Source organism: Thermobia domestica, chromosome 12 (assembly GCF_964235325.1).
Source record: "Thermobia domestica chromosome 12, izTheDome1.hap1.1, whole genome shotgun sequence".
In the NCBI taxonomy this organism is placed as follows: domain Eukaryota; kingdom Metazoa; phylum Arthropoda; class Insecta; order Zygentoma; family Lepismatidae; genus Thermobia; species Thermobia domestica.
Genome location: NC_137465.1, coordinates 135,433,961 through 135,450,934, shown reverse-complemented (window position 1 = coordinate 135,450,934; position 16,974 = coordinate 135,433,961). Strand labels below are relative to the sequence as shown.

General features: G+C 36.6%; 1 protein-coding gene across 1 annotated transcript in view; it reads left to right on the top strand.

Moving 5' to 3' along the window:
• LOC145666671 (ras-specific guanine nucleotide-releasing factor 1-like) overlaps positions 1-16,974 on the top strand; it is a 997,934-nt gene that overhangs the window by 777,736 nt on the left and 203,224 nt on the right. Inside the window, exons 8-9 of the mRNA XM_081734144.1 lie at positions 2,949-3,074; positions 8,528-8,630. Coding sequence (XP_081590270.1) covers positions 2,949-3,074; positions 8,528-8,630 — 229 coding nt within the window. The remainder of the gene's footprint in view (positions 1-2,948; positions 3,075-8,527; positions 8,631-16,974) is intronic.

Below are 16,974 nucleotides of genomic sequence, written 5' to 3'. Positions count from 1 at the left end.
TTCGTGCATTAATGTCATTTCGTGCGCAAAAGATTCAATACTTTTTAGGCTGTATACTCACTATTAAATGTTGTAGACACTTGATTTTCAAAATTAAAACCTCACAAACGAACCAGTGCCGATTTTTGTATTCATCGTTTTAGGGACCGTTTTCAGTCCATAAGAGGAACATTGTCGTTGCTAAGGTTGATAGCTTGTGTTAGACAGCCGGTTTACATTGGGTTTACGAAGGCGCTTTTTATTAATCTGAATGGCCAAACTTATTGCAGGCTGTCTACTTGAGAGGCATTGTACTCTGATATAGAACCACGACTTAAATGTATATAAATCGGATTATCGAAGAATTCCTTGCTAGATGGAACTTTTTAAAATATAGTCGTGGGTTTATGATGTACTGCAGTACAAGACTGGCAAAAGTCATCTGCCGGTGAAGCAGCTATTTTAGGAGAAGCAGTCACGTTTACTGTTAAGTAGAACACTTACAGGAGGTTACTGCAACAATAAACATTTTTCATTACTTTTTACACACTTACATAACATACGTATAAATACGTCTCTATAATAATCTACAATTACTTGAAAGCGACAGTTTATTTTGAAACAATCCTATATGTACTCGTATAATAACAAATAAGATCGAAAGATACCATTCGAAGAAAACTTCACTCCATTCATTACATAGAAAAGTTTCATTAAGTATTTAGTTGATGCTTTCTCTTTGAAATGTGCCATTTATGTTAGCTTTGGTTTGGTGTGAGTTAATACAAACTAGTACAAACATAAAGTAGACTACATTGCGATGGGATATCTTTACTGAACCCAGCTAATATTTGGTCATATTCTCTTCCAATTCCGTCTAACATAAACCGAGTATAGAATAATACATTTCTGTGTTATATCTCTAGGATATTGTCAACATATTCTATACTGCTTCAATGTTTATAATGAGTAGGATATTAAATTCGTCGACATATCATCAGTAAAGCAATAAGAAGTCATTTTGGCTGAAAAGCAGGGTATCTTTTCTGCTTTTCTTGTAGTATATAATATTATACTTTGTAATGTCTCAGGAAAGATCCCAATATTTCTTGAATGAGTTAACTTATAAGTTATAGTATATCATAGCGTCCCCTCAGTTTGGATGTAATGTAAAATTTGCATGGCAGAAATAAACTTTGAAAGATGTGGATCATTTTTATTGATATGCAGAATGTTTCATCTAACGCTGAGACCTCAAATATTTTCGAAATTAAATACGATATCGAAAATAAAATTGTATGGAAATTAATTGATGGGTTTATGAATATTCTCTAATTTTAGTGAGCACTCCGTACATGTGTTGATGTGAGAAGCTAAAGGGAACCGAGGCCCCTGAAATTTGCTTTGGACTCCCGTTTTGTACTAAAATCCTCAGTGATGTCTTGTTAGATAATATTTGACAATAAAACATAAGTACCTGAACGAGCCCTTCCAAAGTTATACAAAATTCGGCACTGATGAGACCCTGTTTGTACGTACATTCCTGTGGAAATGGATTTTCAGTATTTGGTTCAAATATTTGAGGTCGTAACGATAAATGAAACACACTCTATATTTGTATCTAAATAACCATTATAAATATATATATATATTAAGTTTTCCGTAATATTGAGTTGATTTTGAAAAGTATTTATAAAATTAGGTTGATAGGAATGAATGTCCGCTTTCATGTCTGCTGGGAAATTTCTCAGCAACACAACACAGAGCAAGGTCACGAATCTATCATCACAAAGTTAGAACGCGTCTAAAAAACCGACTGCGGTACCCAGACAGTCAGGAAGTAGTTACTTGTGAATAGAGTCGTATGAAAATGCATGAAGAGCACATAATTAAGACTCATTTTTCATTACAAATTCAATCTGAAACATTCTGCGTAGCAAGCCGTGAAAAACATTAGTAGTATGTTTTGAGGAGGAATGGCTAACGAACGCACCATTCACTGTTAGTTTGTCAAATTTTCTTCCGGAGACAAAACATTGCAAAGTGAGCCACGATGGCACCAATCAATATCATGTTCGCACCCTCGGAAAAATATTCGTGCCATTGCAGATGAGTTATATATCGGTATCAATCGGTAAAGTGAAAACGTGAGCTTGTAGGTGCTACATTAGTTGAAACCAGTCAACAAGAATTGCCATCTGGAGGTGAGCAATTCTCTAAGTGTATGGTATAGCTTAAAAGTTTTCCTGCATCGGATTGTCACATCTGATAAAATATGGATCTCCTACGACAGTCGTAAATGGTTTTGACTGTGGTTGGATCGTAATCAATATCCAAAACACTGTCCTAAACTACCCCTCCACCCACAGAAAGTGTTGTTTTTTAGTGTTATAGTGGGTGTAATTCTTCATATCTTTCTATGTCGAGGGAAAACAATCCCTGTAGATCGTGCTAGTGTCCTGAACTCCATGAAATGCAGCCCAGACTTGTCCATAAGTATCCATCAGTGGACAACAGATATGATATCCCGACGTTGCACAGCAATGTTCGCTCATAGCGTTCAAAGAACAGTTGATGCCTCTCCCTCCGACAATTATCTCTTCCGGCATTTCGAGTACTTCATGGGAGAAAAGACGTTCTCTGATGATAGAACGCAAACTGCAGTTGAGGATTTCTTCGCATCGTAGATTCCATACTTTTTTTGACACAGAATCCATTCATTGAATGTAGGATGGAAAATGTATGTGGTTACAGACGGCGACTACTTATATTAACGCCTGTAATTTTAATGTTTTCTGCTTTTGGAAGTTACACTCCTGAGGAAGGCATTTCGTTTGCACGAAACTAACATAACCATAAATTGCGATATTATAAAACCAATTAGACTAAAACTCAATCCTATTATTGAACTTATCTTTGTTTTCTTGTAAGTGTGAATCATAACCTTATACTTGTTTATGCTTTTTAAGGTGCCAAGGTATATTATTACACTTCACGAATTGTTAGCCCATACACCACATGATCATGTGGAGAGGAAGAGTCTAGAAAACGCTAGACAACAGCTGGAAGATCTGTCTCGACAAATGCATGATGAGGTAAGAATAAATATTGAGACTCTTGTTTTTCCTCTAAAATAAAATTTAAGATTCTACTGTAGATAAATTTACTTCAAATGTTATGTGCACAATACTTCTCATTAATTTTTATACTTTTCACATTTGCTGCTTAAAATCTGAAGAAAAGGAAAGATAAATGCCTGACGAATATTATTTTCATAAGCAAACTCACATGATTTGCTCTTATACAGATGAGTAGTTTAGAAAATAACTTAGGTTTTATGACACTAAAAGCTGCTTTCTTAAGAAATGTTCATTCTTAGCAGCAATTACATCAACGTTTCTAGCAGATTCCTCCAATAGTGAGTAAAGGATTACACATTTCTAAACAGATATTAATTAACACTCTCTTTAGAAGATCAATTCCATAATTTATATTTTACAATGTTCATTTAATTTCAAAGGAAATAGTAGATCTGTTTCTGAACGACAAGAGTAATAATGCTTAATATAAAAACATAGTTCAACATTATGACAAGCCTCTATTTCATTTAAGTTTACCTACAAGTAGTGGCGCCGATTTCTATATAAATTTGACGAAGAGGCCCTCAGGTATGTATATTTTGTTCTTACGTTAGTTGTTATATACATCCAAGCAAAAACATCCAGATTCTGCGCCCCCCTTATATCTCCAGGATCGGCTCCTATGCCTACGAGACAAAACTTCAGGCTTGCCTTGGAAAGCATGATACATCTAATATCTCGTCTCTGAAAGCATATCTGTTTGTACTGGATGAACTCTGTTCCATCTCGTATTTAGTGACAAAACTTCTGTCTCGTCTCGTCTCGTGAGTAACCATGATTCCATTAAATGAAGCTATAAAGAGTTGTGGAATACCTCAGGATCAAAAATTGTCCAATTGTGTTGATGTTACTAAGTGCTTTTGAGTCCATTTTCACTGAATCATTTCGATTATTGCAGAAATTAACATAATACAGAAGGTGGTTTGCTTTATATCCAATCATATTTGACGGGTACTAATCTTAAGAGATACCCCACTGCCACCACCGAGCATGTTCTATTGGACCCCCAGCATTGCTGACTGTCACACGGCATCGCAGTTTCCATTGCACCAAGTTCTGGTGCAGGACGGTCATGGGAATTCTGTACCACTCCTCCCTGGAAGATTTCCATAAACCATCCAGGGTGAGCGGATGGCGATGTTGAAGACGTCGTTTCAACAGTTGAAATGAGCAAGAATTCATTGGACTGGCATCTGGATTTTCATAGGAATATCTTCAAACTGAATGATAAGAATTTCTAATCCTCTGTCATTTTTTGCTGGAAAAACGTAGTGTTGTTCTGGCAATATGACACGAAACCTTGTCCATCAATTGCTTCGCGTCCATTTCATAGAATTGTCGGATGTCTCTCCGATAGATAGGTGTCAGAGTAGATTCTTGGAAATATCTTGCATTCACATTCACGTGTTTGTCCTCCTTACTCTCATATCAGAATTCTGTAAAACCATAAGGGAAACTCTCCCTACATTGACGAACAAAGTTGCTGCACCCTTTGCCATGCATATCATGGTATGTTATCACTAGCAGTAAGATGGACATACGATTCATCCATTGTGACAACTTTCTTCTATTTGGAACATGCCAGGTACTTTTTATACAGTTTCCTACAGTTCGTCTTACGTTCAACAACGTTACACGGTAACAGGTGGTGTACACAGGCCTTCCGCACACATTTCAACCTGAGGCGCTTGCGAATTATTTTGTTCACAGTTGATGTTGCGAGATGGAATCTGTGGCCTTACCACTTTAAGTCAGGGAATTTTCTTGGCACGCCGATGAACTGATCCCCTTTAGCACTACGGTTGTTACTTTGCTTGCAGTCCTTCTGGTAATTTTCGTGGATAAATATCTCGCTGGGGGAGCCTGTTGTGTGTAACGGGTCACAATAACTTTCGCCGTCGTCACTCGAGTGTTACCCATTCTCCCGATATTGCTTTACAATGCGTACGTAGGAAACAGAATGGAAAAGGGCCATTACGTAACCTTTCCAATACCGGTTGCTTCTCGGCACCATTTGATAACATTACCAACACTCACTTACGCACCTACATCAGACACAACATTGCTCCCGTCAGCAAGCCTATAGTTCCAGTATGATGCGCCAGGTGGCAGCACCGAATCGAAAATGATCGGATATACAACGAACAACTTTCTGTAATTGGATTTAAATAAAGTAAATATTCATTAAGAAAAGTATTACATTCGTTACTATATTGAGCTGTTAACTATTGATGTACATTGGCAATTCGTTAAATCCGTTTTGGTGCTAATAGCTTTGAGTAAAATGAAGTAATAATAAGAAAGATAAATTATTAAATTTTAATTGGTAAATCTAAGTATCATTATTAAAATAAGACTTGTTTATGTTTAAATTGCGCATATCCTCCATTTAACAATGACCATTTCAATAATAGTAGTGTTGTACAATGAAGTTGATTTAAAAATGAATTTGATGATTGCTTAAGGAATCACATTACTATTGTGGAATGGTCGAGGTAAACCCTATGACTAGGAGACTCAACTCCCTGAAACTTTTCCTTAACTGAATCGCTAATTTGAGAAACGTCATAAGTCAATAATGCCAATAATGCTGTACGTTTATGCCGTATTTGTGACGTTTCTCAACTCAGAAACACTTGTTGCAGCTCGATATTGCACGAACTATTAGCATGACTTCTGACATATTACAACCCAACGGTGTAGCTACTCTTCAAGAATCAAAGCTGCATGGAAAATCATTTTCGGCATATGGCTGACTATAATCAATTTATTCTGCACACATTGTTTCCAGAAATCTAAAGTCATTAAATACACAATAATATATTTTTTTTTCGAGTTTGGTGAGAGGAGAGTGATTACAAAAGGAAAATTTCCTCCAAAGCTTTTCCCGGAGGGAGAGTTCCTAGCATCGCTGCTACGTTCCCTCTTTGCACAGCCATACTTATCCTTTGTATAAGGTAGGATGAAGCTCGGGTGTCTCCTGTGTTAATAGCTACACGGTGTCCAACTTCATTAATGAAGTTTAGACCTTCCTGACCCCAGGACCCACAAGTTTCAATGGCTATGGTGACGAAGTGGTATTTGTCCAACAGGTTGCTATACTTTCGTCTCTTTTCATATTCTCTGCGAGTTGCAACCGTCCCAGCTTTTGTCGAAGATGAAGGAAGATTAGAGGAGGCTAGGGTATCGGTACAAGTGAAATCCCATATTAAAGCCTTCCCTCGTTTCCAAGGCACCAAAGACATTCCATCAGGTCTCTTGCCATCAGAGCGACTACACCCCATTGGCTCTCTCACGGAAGGCGTTCCAGAGGATATGAGGGCTCTCATAATGAGATCGTTAACAGTGGAGTGTCGAGAGTATCTGCCAGCACTGTGAACACATGATAGGCCATGTATACCTTTCTTACCCACTAAACTTCCGCAAGCAGGGCACTGGTGTTGTTCACAGACATCTGCTCCCAAACGTAACGCACAAGCGATTCGAAAACTTTCGTCGGGAAGATGCAGCCCTAGGGAAGAAGATGGGATAGCTTGTAACCAGGCACCTGCTTCAGGGGAAGAAGTAGCAAGAAGACGTGCCTTATCTTCAGGATTGGTGGAGGACTGAAGAATAGAAGATAATCTGGAGTCTATAAGAGGAGCGTCCCATGAAGTTTGAAAACTTCTCTTATCAAAATCAGGTAGATCGAGTCCGCCGCACGATATCCACTGGGAGATACAATCATTTATCTCAGCTTCTGAATCCTGATGAATATCCTTGCGAAGAAGAGAAGTGATCAAAGGCATAGAGCTATACATGGATGAAAGGAAAGATGGAGTAGCCAAGTCAAGGGCTCGACGAATTCCTAGACCTCCGTGATCCACAGGGAGAGATGCTTGTAGCCATGAGTTATCTGTGAGAGAGCAGTTGAGAAGAGATTCTAGGCCAAGTCGGATGGATTCATCATATTGTTCCAAAAGATCTGTCTCATGCCAGGATGGAGAACTACGAAGGAAATATAGCAGTCTTGGAATGGCTAATGAGGCCCGTAGGAGATAAAAAGCTGAGTGGGTAGATAACTTTGATAGGCGAGTGAAGAAGAGATCTAATTTAGATATCTTGTCCAATAACAAAATGCGTCGAGTATCAGTGTGTAGCGCTGCACCTAAAAGGGAGGCTCTGTCGGATGATATAAGTTGAATTCCAGGTGCAACTTCGTTGAAAAGGGAGTAAAGGATGTTGGCCTGTTCGTTTGAGACTCCCAGGAAACCGACTTCACATTTGCAGAAATTGAGTTGTAATCCAATGTCACGAGATTGAGTACGAATCTTGGACAAAGCTTCGAGGACATCTTCCTTGTCTCCAGCTATAGTCCCATCGTCGAGGTACCAAATGTTTAACTCGGTATTGATATTTCTGACAATAGATTGAAGTGTTAACGCAAATAAAGCAGGTCCTAGGGGGTCGCCTTGTTGAACACCTCGCTGGGAGAGTATGATATCTTCACCAAAAAATAGATGACTCGGCTGTGAGTAACACTGATGTATGAAAGTGTATATATAAGGGAAGTGCGTTTTTACGGCTGTAAGCATAGAGTCTCTGTTGATCTCGTTGAACGCATTCCGGAAATCTAGTTTCAAGAAAATTTTCTCTTGTTTGTGGGGATGAGAATAATACAGTCGGGCGACATGGGCTGTAACTTCTGAGCCATGAGGAACGCACACTCCCAACTGATGTGGCTGACTTATAACGTTTCACAAATCAGTGATTCAATTGTATTTACTGACTAAATTTGCGCACGTTTCTAAACTATTAGTGAGACTGTAAAATCGGAGTATTTAAAATGTGTTTTTTAAAAGAATCACTCTGAATTGAATGAATTAAGTCAAAGCTGTTTGCAAAATGTAATTCGGATTATCGAAACAAATCCAAAACTTATTTTATAGTAGCAGACTGACACTCGAAACTGTCATACAATGAAATATGAAATGTGTGTAGAGCATATTCCAACATTTCATATAAAAAGGACTAAATCTGAATTGGGCATGTCATTGTTCATTCATTCCATTTTCGACTGCACAGAATTCAGACTCGCTATTTGCCTATAGTCACGTAAGTCTTATGGTCAGGGTGACTCTGCCTTCTTAACGCCTAAAACAACTGCTAGTGAGTTACATTTTTTAGCTGAATTATCTCTTTATCATCTCTCTGTATTATTTTACTTCTCTCTTTTCTTATCAGTTATCATTCTTATTTATTATAATCACTACAAGGACTATTCTTGTAAGCTACGCAATGCAATATTTTTGCACAATTATTTCACCTTTTCTAACTTTATTTTCATCGTATATACGTAACAAATTAGATATGTTTATAAAAATACCTTGTATTTTAATGTTTGGTAAATGATCATTTTCGTTTGACAGGTTAGTGAGACGGAGAATTTGAGGAAGAATTTAGCTGTCGAGAGAATGATCATCGAAGGCTGTGATATTCTCCTGGATGTCAATCAAGTGTTCGTTAGACAAGGTTAGAAAACTTATTTATGTTATGTATGAAAATTTTAATTGTCTACATTATCACTGTTTGTTTTTTAATATCTATTGATTCATTTCAGACATCGTCTTTTTCAAAACTTTAGTTTGATTTTAATTGATCACGACAGTTATGAAATTTACATTACTTTCCGATTTCGTTGTAACACAATTTCAAGGATTTATGATCGGTTAATAATGTCTGACAGTGACAGTTAAATCGTATTTGCGAATGTAATTACAAATCCAGTAGTACTTCCGGCAGAGCACTAGGTGTGATTTGCGGATAATAAATTTGTGACTATCTTGTAACTAGAATTCTCACTATTAGTAACTACTATTAGTAACTAGAGTTCTCACTGTTAGATGTACTGTAAAATTAACAAACTCTTAAGTACTGTTTAATTTTGTGTAATAGAACTGGAAACATAAGCATTTAAAAAAGATCTAAATAACTTCTGTTATCACTGGTAATAATAGTATCATTTCTTTTGCTAATAAGTCTCACAAAGTTTCCGGTAATAGAATTTTTATTCAAACGATTACTTCTCTTAGATATTTGAAGTGAAAATAAAAATTGAATGAAATCTTTAAGTTTTACGTGCTACGGTGTTGCTGGCTAGGCTAAAGGAGACGATGATGACGAGAAATGAATAAAATGGTGGAATGAAGAAAGTGGGAGGAAACGGTAGAACCAAGAGAAAACCCACGCATACACATTGACCACTATAAAGTTTATTTGGCCCGAGCTGTGATCGAACCAAGAACCCCTCATGCACCAGAGGTGAACGCCCCACCACTGAGCCACCGCTGCTCCTCTTAAATATTTGTTGACACTTTCAGGATGAATATATGATTTCATTTTCAAAACTGAAAACTCTTTTGAGGGGAATTTTCCTAGTGCTTATTGTAGTTTATAATTCTACCCGACAATCTTTTGCTAGTTACTTTGCTTGCTTTCCCATAAATACAGGGTATTTTAGAAGTATGGGGTAATAGACCAGCACCGTTATAAGTGGGCTAAGGATAAGAAAAAAGTAAATAAAGGAAAGTTTTGGAAATGGTTGGTTTTTAACCTAAAGTCTTTCTCAATCGCACTAACCATTTGGGCTTCACACTTGTAAAAATGAAATGAAATCTTTAAGTTTAACGTCCCACGATTATGCCGGTTAGGCTAAAGGAGACGGTGATAATGAGAAATGAGTGAAATGGTGGAAAGAAAAAAGTGGGAGGAAACGGGAGGACCCCGAGAAAACCCACGAGCACGGTGTTTGTACAACACAAAGTCCACACGGCGCGAGCTGAGATCGAACCACGGACCCCAAGCACCGGAGGTGAACACTCTACCACTGAGCCACCGCGCCCCCTTCACACTTGTAAATTGCACACTTGTATGCAAGGGTAAAAGTGGACCTGAAAAGATGGGGGGACGGTAGATAGCGCCATGACGCCATGTCGTTCCCCCCTCTCTATCTTTGCCCTTTGTATTTTTTTTAGGAACTGGGGGATGCCGTACATATATTTTCGAGGTGGGGACGGCGTCCCCCGAGTTCCCCCGCACTTTTACCTCTGCTTGTATGTTAAATGAAACAGAAACGTTCCATCTTCAGCTGTTGTTCCTGTAAGTACTTACCATATCAACAATACAGCATTGTTCAGAAACGTACTCGAGGTACTACTCTAGGTTCGCTCACATAACAATGCGCGTGTTTCCTATGTTATTCTTGCGTCTTCTTATGTTTTATTCGAACAGTCTACTGAACTGGATTTTTTTTCTCATTTAACACAGGGCACTTTAGCAATATGAACCAACATGGTTAGTGCGATTGGAAAACTTCCATCCTTTTAGATTGAAAATCAACTGTTATCAACCACTTACCTCTCCACTTTTTCGTATATTTACTCGTAACAGAGTTGGCCTATGGCCTCGGAATTTTTTGATACATCTGACATTAAACTTTGTATACCACAATAATAGAACAGCTTTAATAAAATGCAACTTATGATGCTGATGTAGTTTTGGTGCATCACATTTTGGAAGATTTACAGGTGAAATTTAATACTCTGCATGAAAAGACATATTTATAAGAAACAAATTTCTGTAGGCAACAGAATTGAATACAAAGTAATACAGCTGTGTTTTTGGTTTACGAGGGTAGGGATACTAGTGTAAAATCATTACAAGTGCTTCCTACGGATAAAATAAGTGAGTGCATATAAAAGATGATGCTATTATATGCTAGTTTTCATCGGCGGTATGTTTCTGGACAGTGTATAGATCCTATATTTCATGTTTACAAGTGGAGCGCTACTACCTGTAGTATGAAACTATGACAAGTGCTATCGAAACTTGTATCATTGCTAAAACCCACTTCTTTTCACTATCCTCGATTACGGGCATACCCACCATCGGTGATGCGCCTGTTCCCTTCGGACGCACCTCCGTGCTATCGCACGGGCCTACCAGCTTCACAGGCTTCGTCTTGCCTTCACTCGGTTATATAGCATTTGTGCTTTTTAGTAGCCACGTAGCGCAGGTTAATTTTTGTGCTTTTTTGAACCTGTGGTTTTTAACACACATTTGGAGGCCATATTTATACGCAAATCGTACAAGAATTCTAAATGTTCAACAATTATTACTTGTGGCACCTTGAATTTTACCTATGCCAAGTGAGATATTTTCATGTTGCTTAGCGCAAATATTTTAGGGGACAATGAGAAGGAGAATTACAATAGTTCAACAATTCTTTCTAGTGGTGCACCAAAATTAAAGCAGTACAAAATTTATTAATACGATGTTGGATAAACTTACCTATAGTACAGCTTGTATACCTCACGGATGCAAAACGTGTAAGAAAGAACTGTTGGTTTAGTTTAAAGAATAAAGAACTATCATTAAAAATGAAAAAACTGGAAACCCAAACAAACGGAAAAAGTGTTGATCAGAAAATTGTTTCTGATGATTCTAACGTCAGTGATGTGGTTGACATGCAACTGGGAACTTCAGGTAATAATTAATTTTGTTTCAAATTTTCATTATATTATGAAAATATTATTTCGTCCCTCTTTCCCAACTCAGTTCTAAATTTTCTTCAAAACTTTACACCTTGGCATAACTTCTATGAAACTACCAGGCGAGAAAGCGCAAGGTATGGCAGTCGCTCGCGTAACTACCTATTAAAGCGTGATACTTATTGTAACATCAGTGCCGAACGTCAGTATCTGGGACAATTTGATCTTAATTTGTTTGTCTGTATGTATGTATGCACCACGCTACAGGGCGCAATTTTCGGTCTTTTAACATTAAATTTTGAGGGTAGAAGCATGAGACGTCGGAATTTGCTGTAGTGATTTTGACTGCGATCCAACGTAAAATTTCAAAATTAGTGGTTCCGATCTCACTTGAAACACAAAGCCCTCTCTAATATAGCCTTTCTACTGATACAAGACTGTAATCAATCAAACTAAACAAACTAATTTTATGCGATGGTTGCAGAATAAATTTGACTCTAACTCAATTTTTATAAAATATTTGTAGATATGGAGCATTCAGAGCACAAGGGATCCAAGTCCATTTTCAGAAAGGTTCACTTTTCTTCAGCAAACGTAGTATCTTTGTAGCCAAGAATACGAAATAAATGAAACAAAAAACACGTGAAAGTGTGTGGACTAGAGTTTCATAGGACAACCGCTAGACAAGGGCGTTGATGGTGGTGGAAAAGAGCTAATTTCTCCCCGCCTTGCTCATAAATTTAAGATATCAACATTATATTGTGTATGCTGCAGCGTAGGAATGATTAACAAGTCAAGCTCCCAATACTATAGTCAATGATGCATAATTACGTTAAATAAATGCAAGGTGTGTTCAAAAGAATACACCAACGGAAAACGTCATATTTTCACAACTATGAATTCGAGATGAAACAAAGAAAAACTACATGACAAGATGCAATTTAGAATTTTATGATTGCCGCCGCTAGAGAAGGGCGTTAGTTTAGAGGTCATTCTCCTCCTACCCTGAATTTTAGAGTTTGTGGGCAGTAATGCAGATTTAGAAACCTTATGCTGAGCAAAGTCCAACATAAAGAATTTGAAGTCATTACACCGATAAAATACGGATTTTGATAAGTTATAATCCATTTTCATTGGCCGTAAGGAGCTATAAGCCTATATTGCTCTCTTGTATATTTTTTGGCCCAAAGATTCCAAATGTGGCTCTACTTTCGAGTTTCGGGCTTGCTTAAAATTCTGGAAAGTGGCTCCAAGCAACTTTCCAGTTTTAATCATCTGTATATTCTTCGTGTTTATTCGGTATAAGGACCTAAAACTTGTTCTGTTGGACAATGCTTATCAAAAGTTTTCTAAAACTGCCTTTCTCCCATATCTGAAATTGAGGGTGGGGATCGGGGTGGTTGCCCTCCTGTTCCACTGACGCTCCTGTCTAGTGGCTGTCATAGGAAACTATCCCACGTCCTTTCGCATGGTTTTAGTTAGATTTGGTTTGGTATCTATACTGCGAAGATATTACGTTTTGAAATAGAATCCATTTGCTGATCAAAACTGAACTTTATTGAAAATCGATTTGCAACCATTGTGCTCTGAACGCCCCAAATATTACTTTTCTACAATAAATTATTGACTCAAAAGCAACCAATTACATAGGCTTACAGAGAATATTCTAAAGTTAGCACAACATGAAGTGTGCTTCAAACATTACGTTTCGAAAATTTATTATTTTTAAAATAATTTTATTAGCATCAGTGTTCTGAAATAGTAATCAAATTTTGCAACAAAAATCTTACCCGCCTCCAGGAAACGCGAGATTAGCCCCTAAAGAGGCATAACTTTCAAAAGCGGTAACTCCGAAATGACTTCCTTTAGGGCTAAAATAACCGCACAACCATATTTCTGGTAAAATTCTAACCTTAAAACATGTAGCATGACTCCCTTTGCATTTGAAATTTCGAATACCAAGCAAAGATGTCCACCATGATTCTTGATAACACTATTTGATGTATCATACCATTTTCAAGTTTCATCATTCACCCTCAACCCGTTCTCAACACACAAGGATAGTAAGGACTTTTGTTTTGCCATGTATTTGATAGATTGTGTGAAATCTCCATAGTGGGTAGATTTTAAAATCTACCTGAAAAGCTTATTACAAGCAAGAAAGTACTTATGAAAGTTACTGGTAAGAGGGTGAAATAAAAGGGGGTCGTGATATGAAATAACTTGAGAATTACTCATCTATACTGAAATATTCTGTACCCAACACAGTGTAGCCTTAACCAGGATAAAATAAATGAAAAGATCGGTTGCAAGAACAAAAAAGTCTTAATAAATACGTTATTACACGATCTTGAAGTATGTTTACAATCATGTTTTAAATTGTTCAAAATGTTTAAAACATGTTTAAAACGTTTTGAACACCTTTTTCATCTTTTAAACACATGCTTTGTTCTTTTTAAAAACAAACTGTATTTTTCAAACCCTGCTTTCAAGTCTAGCACCAGCACAAGAGAGTAGTGGCGTATGAATTTGGAATATCACTGAAATACAGCATAAAGCAATTCGCACCGCAAGAACAAGACTGTCGTAACTCTAAAACGTTAATTTTATAAGTAACCCAAAAACAGATATCTGTATCTTTTCTTTCCTTTTTATCGGGAAGGGGTGAATTGTAATGTTATTTGAATTTGTATAGTATTACTTATTGTTAGACTTATGAAGAACCTAGCTTTTATAACAAAAAAAATTGTTTATTTGATTTTAAACTGGTTTTAATGGTTTAAATAAGGGTTTTCTGTTTTATATTGAAAACTTATTTTGAAATGTAGTATTTTTTATTAGAATCCTAAATATAGCTCTTCCACGGAAAGGAGTAGTACCCAAAGATGTAGTATTGCAGTTGCACTTTTGTCCTTCTCATTACGTTTGCTAAGTTTCTTGTATTGTAAACTGAAAACAAAACCAATCAGCTAATTAACGTTAGTAATTTCAAGGACAGAGAAGGTGAGAAAACGATACTTCATATGCACAGAATATTGCACAAATAAGTGGTTTTTGTAACATAATATAACAACACAGATTTCTTTCAAATTTCCTGTAACATAAATTCGTTATTAACTTGATATTATATTATATTCTCACCTCATATCCTGAACGTAATGTTTTCTCAATTAACTTTGAAACCGGAAGAAGAAGTACATTTCTACGATTTCTGGTTTTAGTATAGAGACTAGTCTTTGGCTAGCTGGGGGCTCCGCCCCCAGACCCCCACGTTTGCTCGGCCTACTGCCTCGCATCTGTTACGTATCAGCCTTTTGCATCAACAGTCAATTTCGTGCACTTGCTCTTCATATTTCCTGAATTTGCCCAGCTGGGGCCCTCACACCCGTCTACCAGGAAAACCCTTATTTAAATAAGATGGGGATTTCATCTCCCTTTAGACTCCTTAAAAATTAAAAATATTCACTTTCAGCAATTTTCCTGTAAGTTGGTCTCGGAAGACTACAATCATGCCAAATTTCATCAGTTTAATCCTGCCGGAAGTGCCTAAACATTTTGGGTGTAAAAGACGTCCCATATAAATAACATGGGAAACATTTTTCTGTTCCACATAAAACCACTCAAAAATTGAAAATTTTTTATTTTTACTTATTTACTTAGGTAATGCCAACAAAACTGTACAAGCGTACCGAATTTCAAGTTTTTATTCTAATTCCAAGTACCTAAAGCGTGAGATTATAGGTAAGAAAAAATACTTTAATAGCATGGGAAATTTCTTCATCCCCCCATTAGATCCCCTAAAAATTAAAAATATTCAATTTTGGCAATTTTCCTGTCGGTTAGTCCCAGAAAGCTACAATCATGCCAAACTGTCCAAGTGAACCGGTAGTGCCCCTTTAATTTATGTCAGTTCATGTAGTTTTGCATATAGTTAGTATTAGAGATGGAATATATTCCTGGGCCGCTTAATTGACTGGAGATTACTTTTTTTCTATTACTGTTTTTACTCTTAAGAATCACCGTTAAAACCTAAACCGCCTTATGCAGAGTCGTTTTGACGTATGATTAGCATCATACTAGAGGCTTGACTACTACAGGAAACATGTTAGTCGAATTTTTTAGTATGGCACTAATCACTCGTCATAACGGCTCTGCAGAAGGCCGAAAGTGATTTATATTCCGCTATTAAAACTTAAAGCTGTTTTCTGCAATTAATGAACTGCCCAGAGGATACATTCAATTTTCTCTGGACACTTAATTAATTGCAGAAAACAACTTCTTGCTATCTGTTGCCGTTTTTAATCTATAACAATTAACGTTAAAACCGGAAGTGGTTGATTTCGTATTAATAGAGAGACCAGAGTTTGAACATTTGAACATTCGAACATTTGAAAATCTTTTTTTTATTTATTTACAACTTTTAGAAAAGAAAAACTGTGATATTTTAATAAAACTTATCGTAGAGGTATTAACAATGAATAGTACTTAAATGATTGATGCAAAATCTTGAAAATTAAATATTTCTTTCACTGTCTACTAGGACATTATCAGAACCGAAGCCCTAATTTAAAGAAAACTTTGAAACAAGTCTCTAAGAAACGAGAAATGATTTTACATTAGCCACTGTGATTCACATTTGGCAACTTTTTAAATAAGTTTAACTTGTTTATCTTTATTTATAAACAGTAATTATTCATAAGAGACTTTTACCTACAAATACTATTAAGTCTACTATTCTCACCTATACTTATTTCTGTCACGTTTCTGTCAAACTTAGTTTTAGTGTAACACCAACAATCTTATAAACGAATCAACAACAGATACTTTACACAACATATAAAAGAAAACGGTATTTTCTTAAGGCAAGGACAAGTTCTAGTAACATAACACTTTCTGTTTCCTAACATCGTTTCCCGATACCTAGGAAACCTACCTAATAAAATACTAGGGCCATAAATAAACAATTAAAAACATTCTTGTTTCAACGCCAGTTTGGAATTTTATTTTTCTTTTCCAGTTAAGTTCCCTATGTAATTCTGTTATTTTCTCTCTTATTGTTTTTCCTCTATAGCAACTGCTTTTCCAGCAAATGTATTTTCTTCACTTCTTGCATCAATATTACTCTGGACAGTCTCTCTTTATGCTTAAGAAAAGTTCCAACTTCCTCGGAATTTTTGAGTTTCTTTATTCCTTCTTTATCTTCTACGTTTCTTCTCTGGTAACATTCAGTTCCATTTGATGCAATTCATTCCTATATTTGTCCTAAGTATAGGATCAGTTGCTCTACCATATCGCAAGTTGCAATATTGTCTGTAACTTCCGCCCTT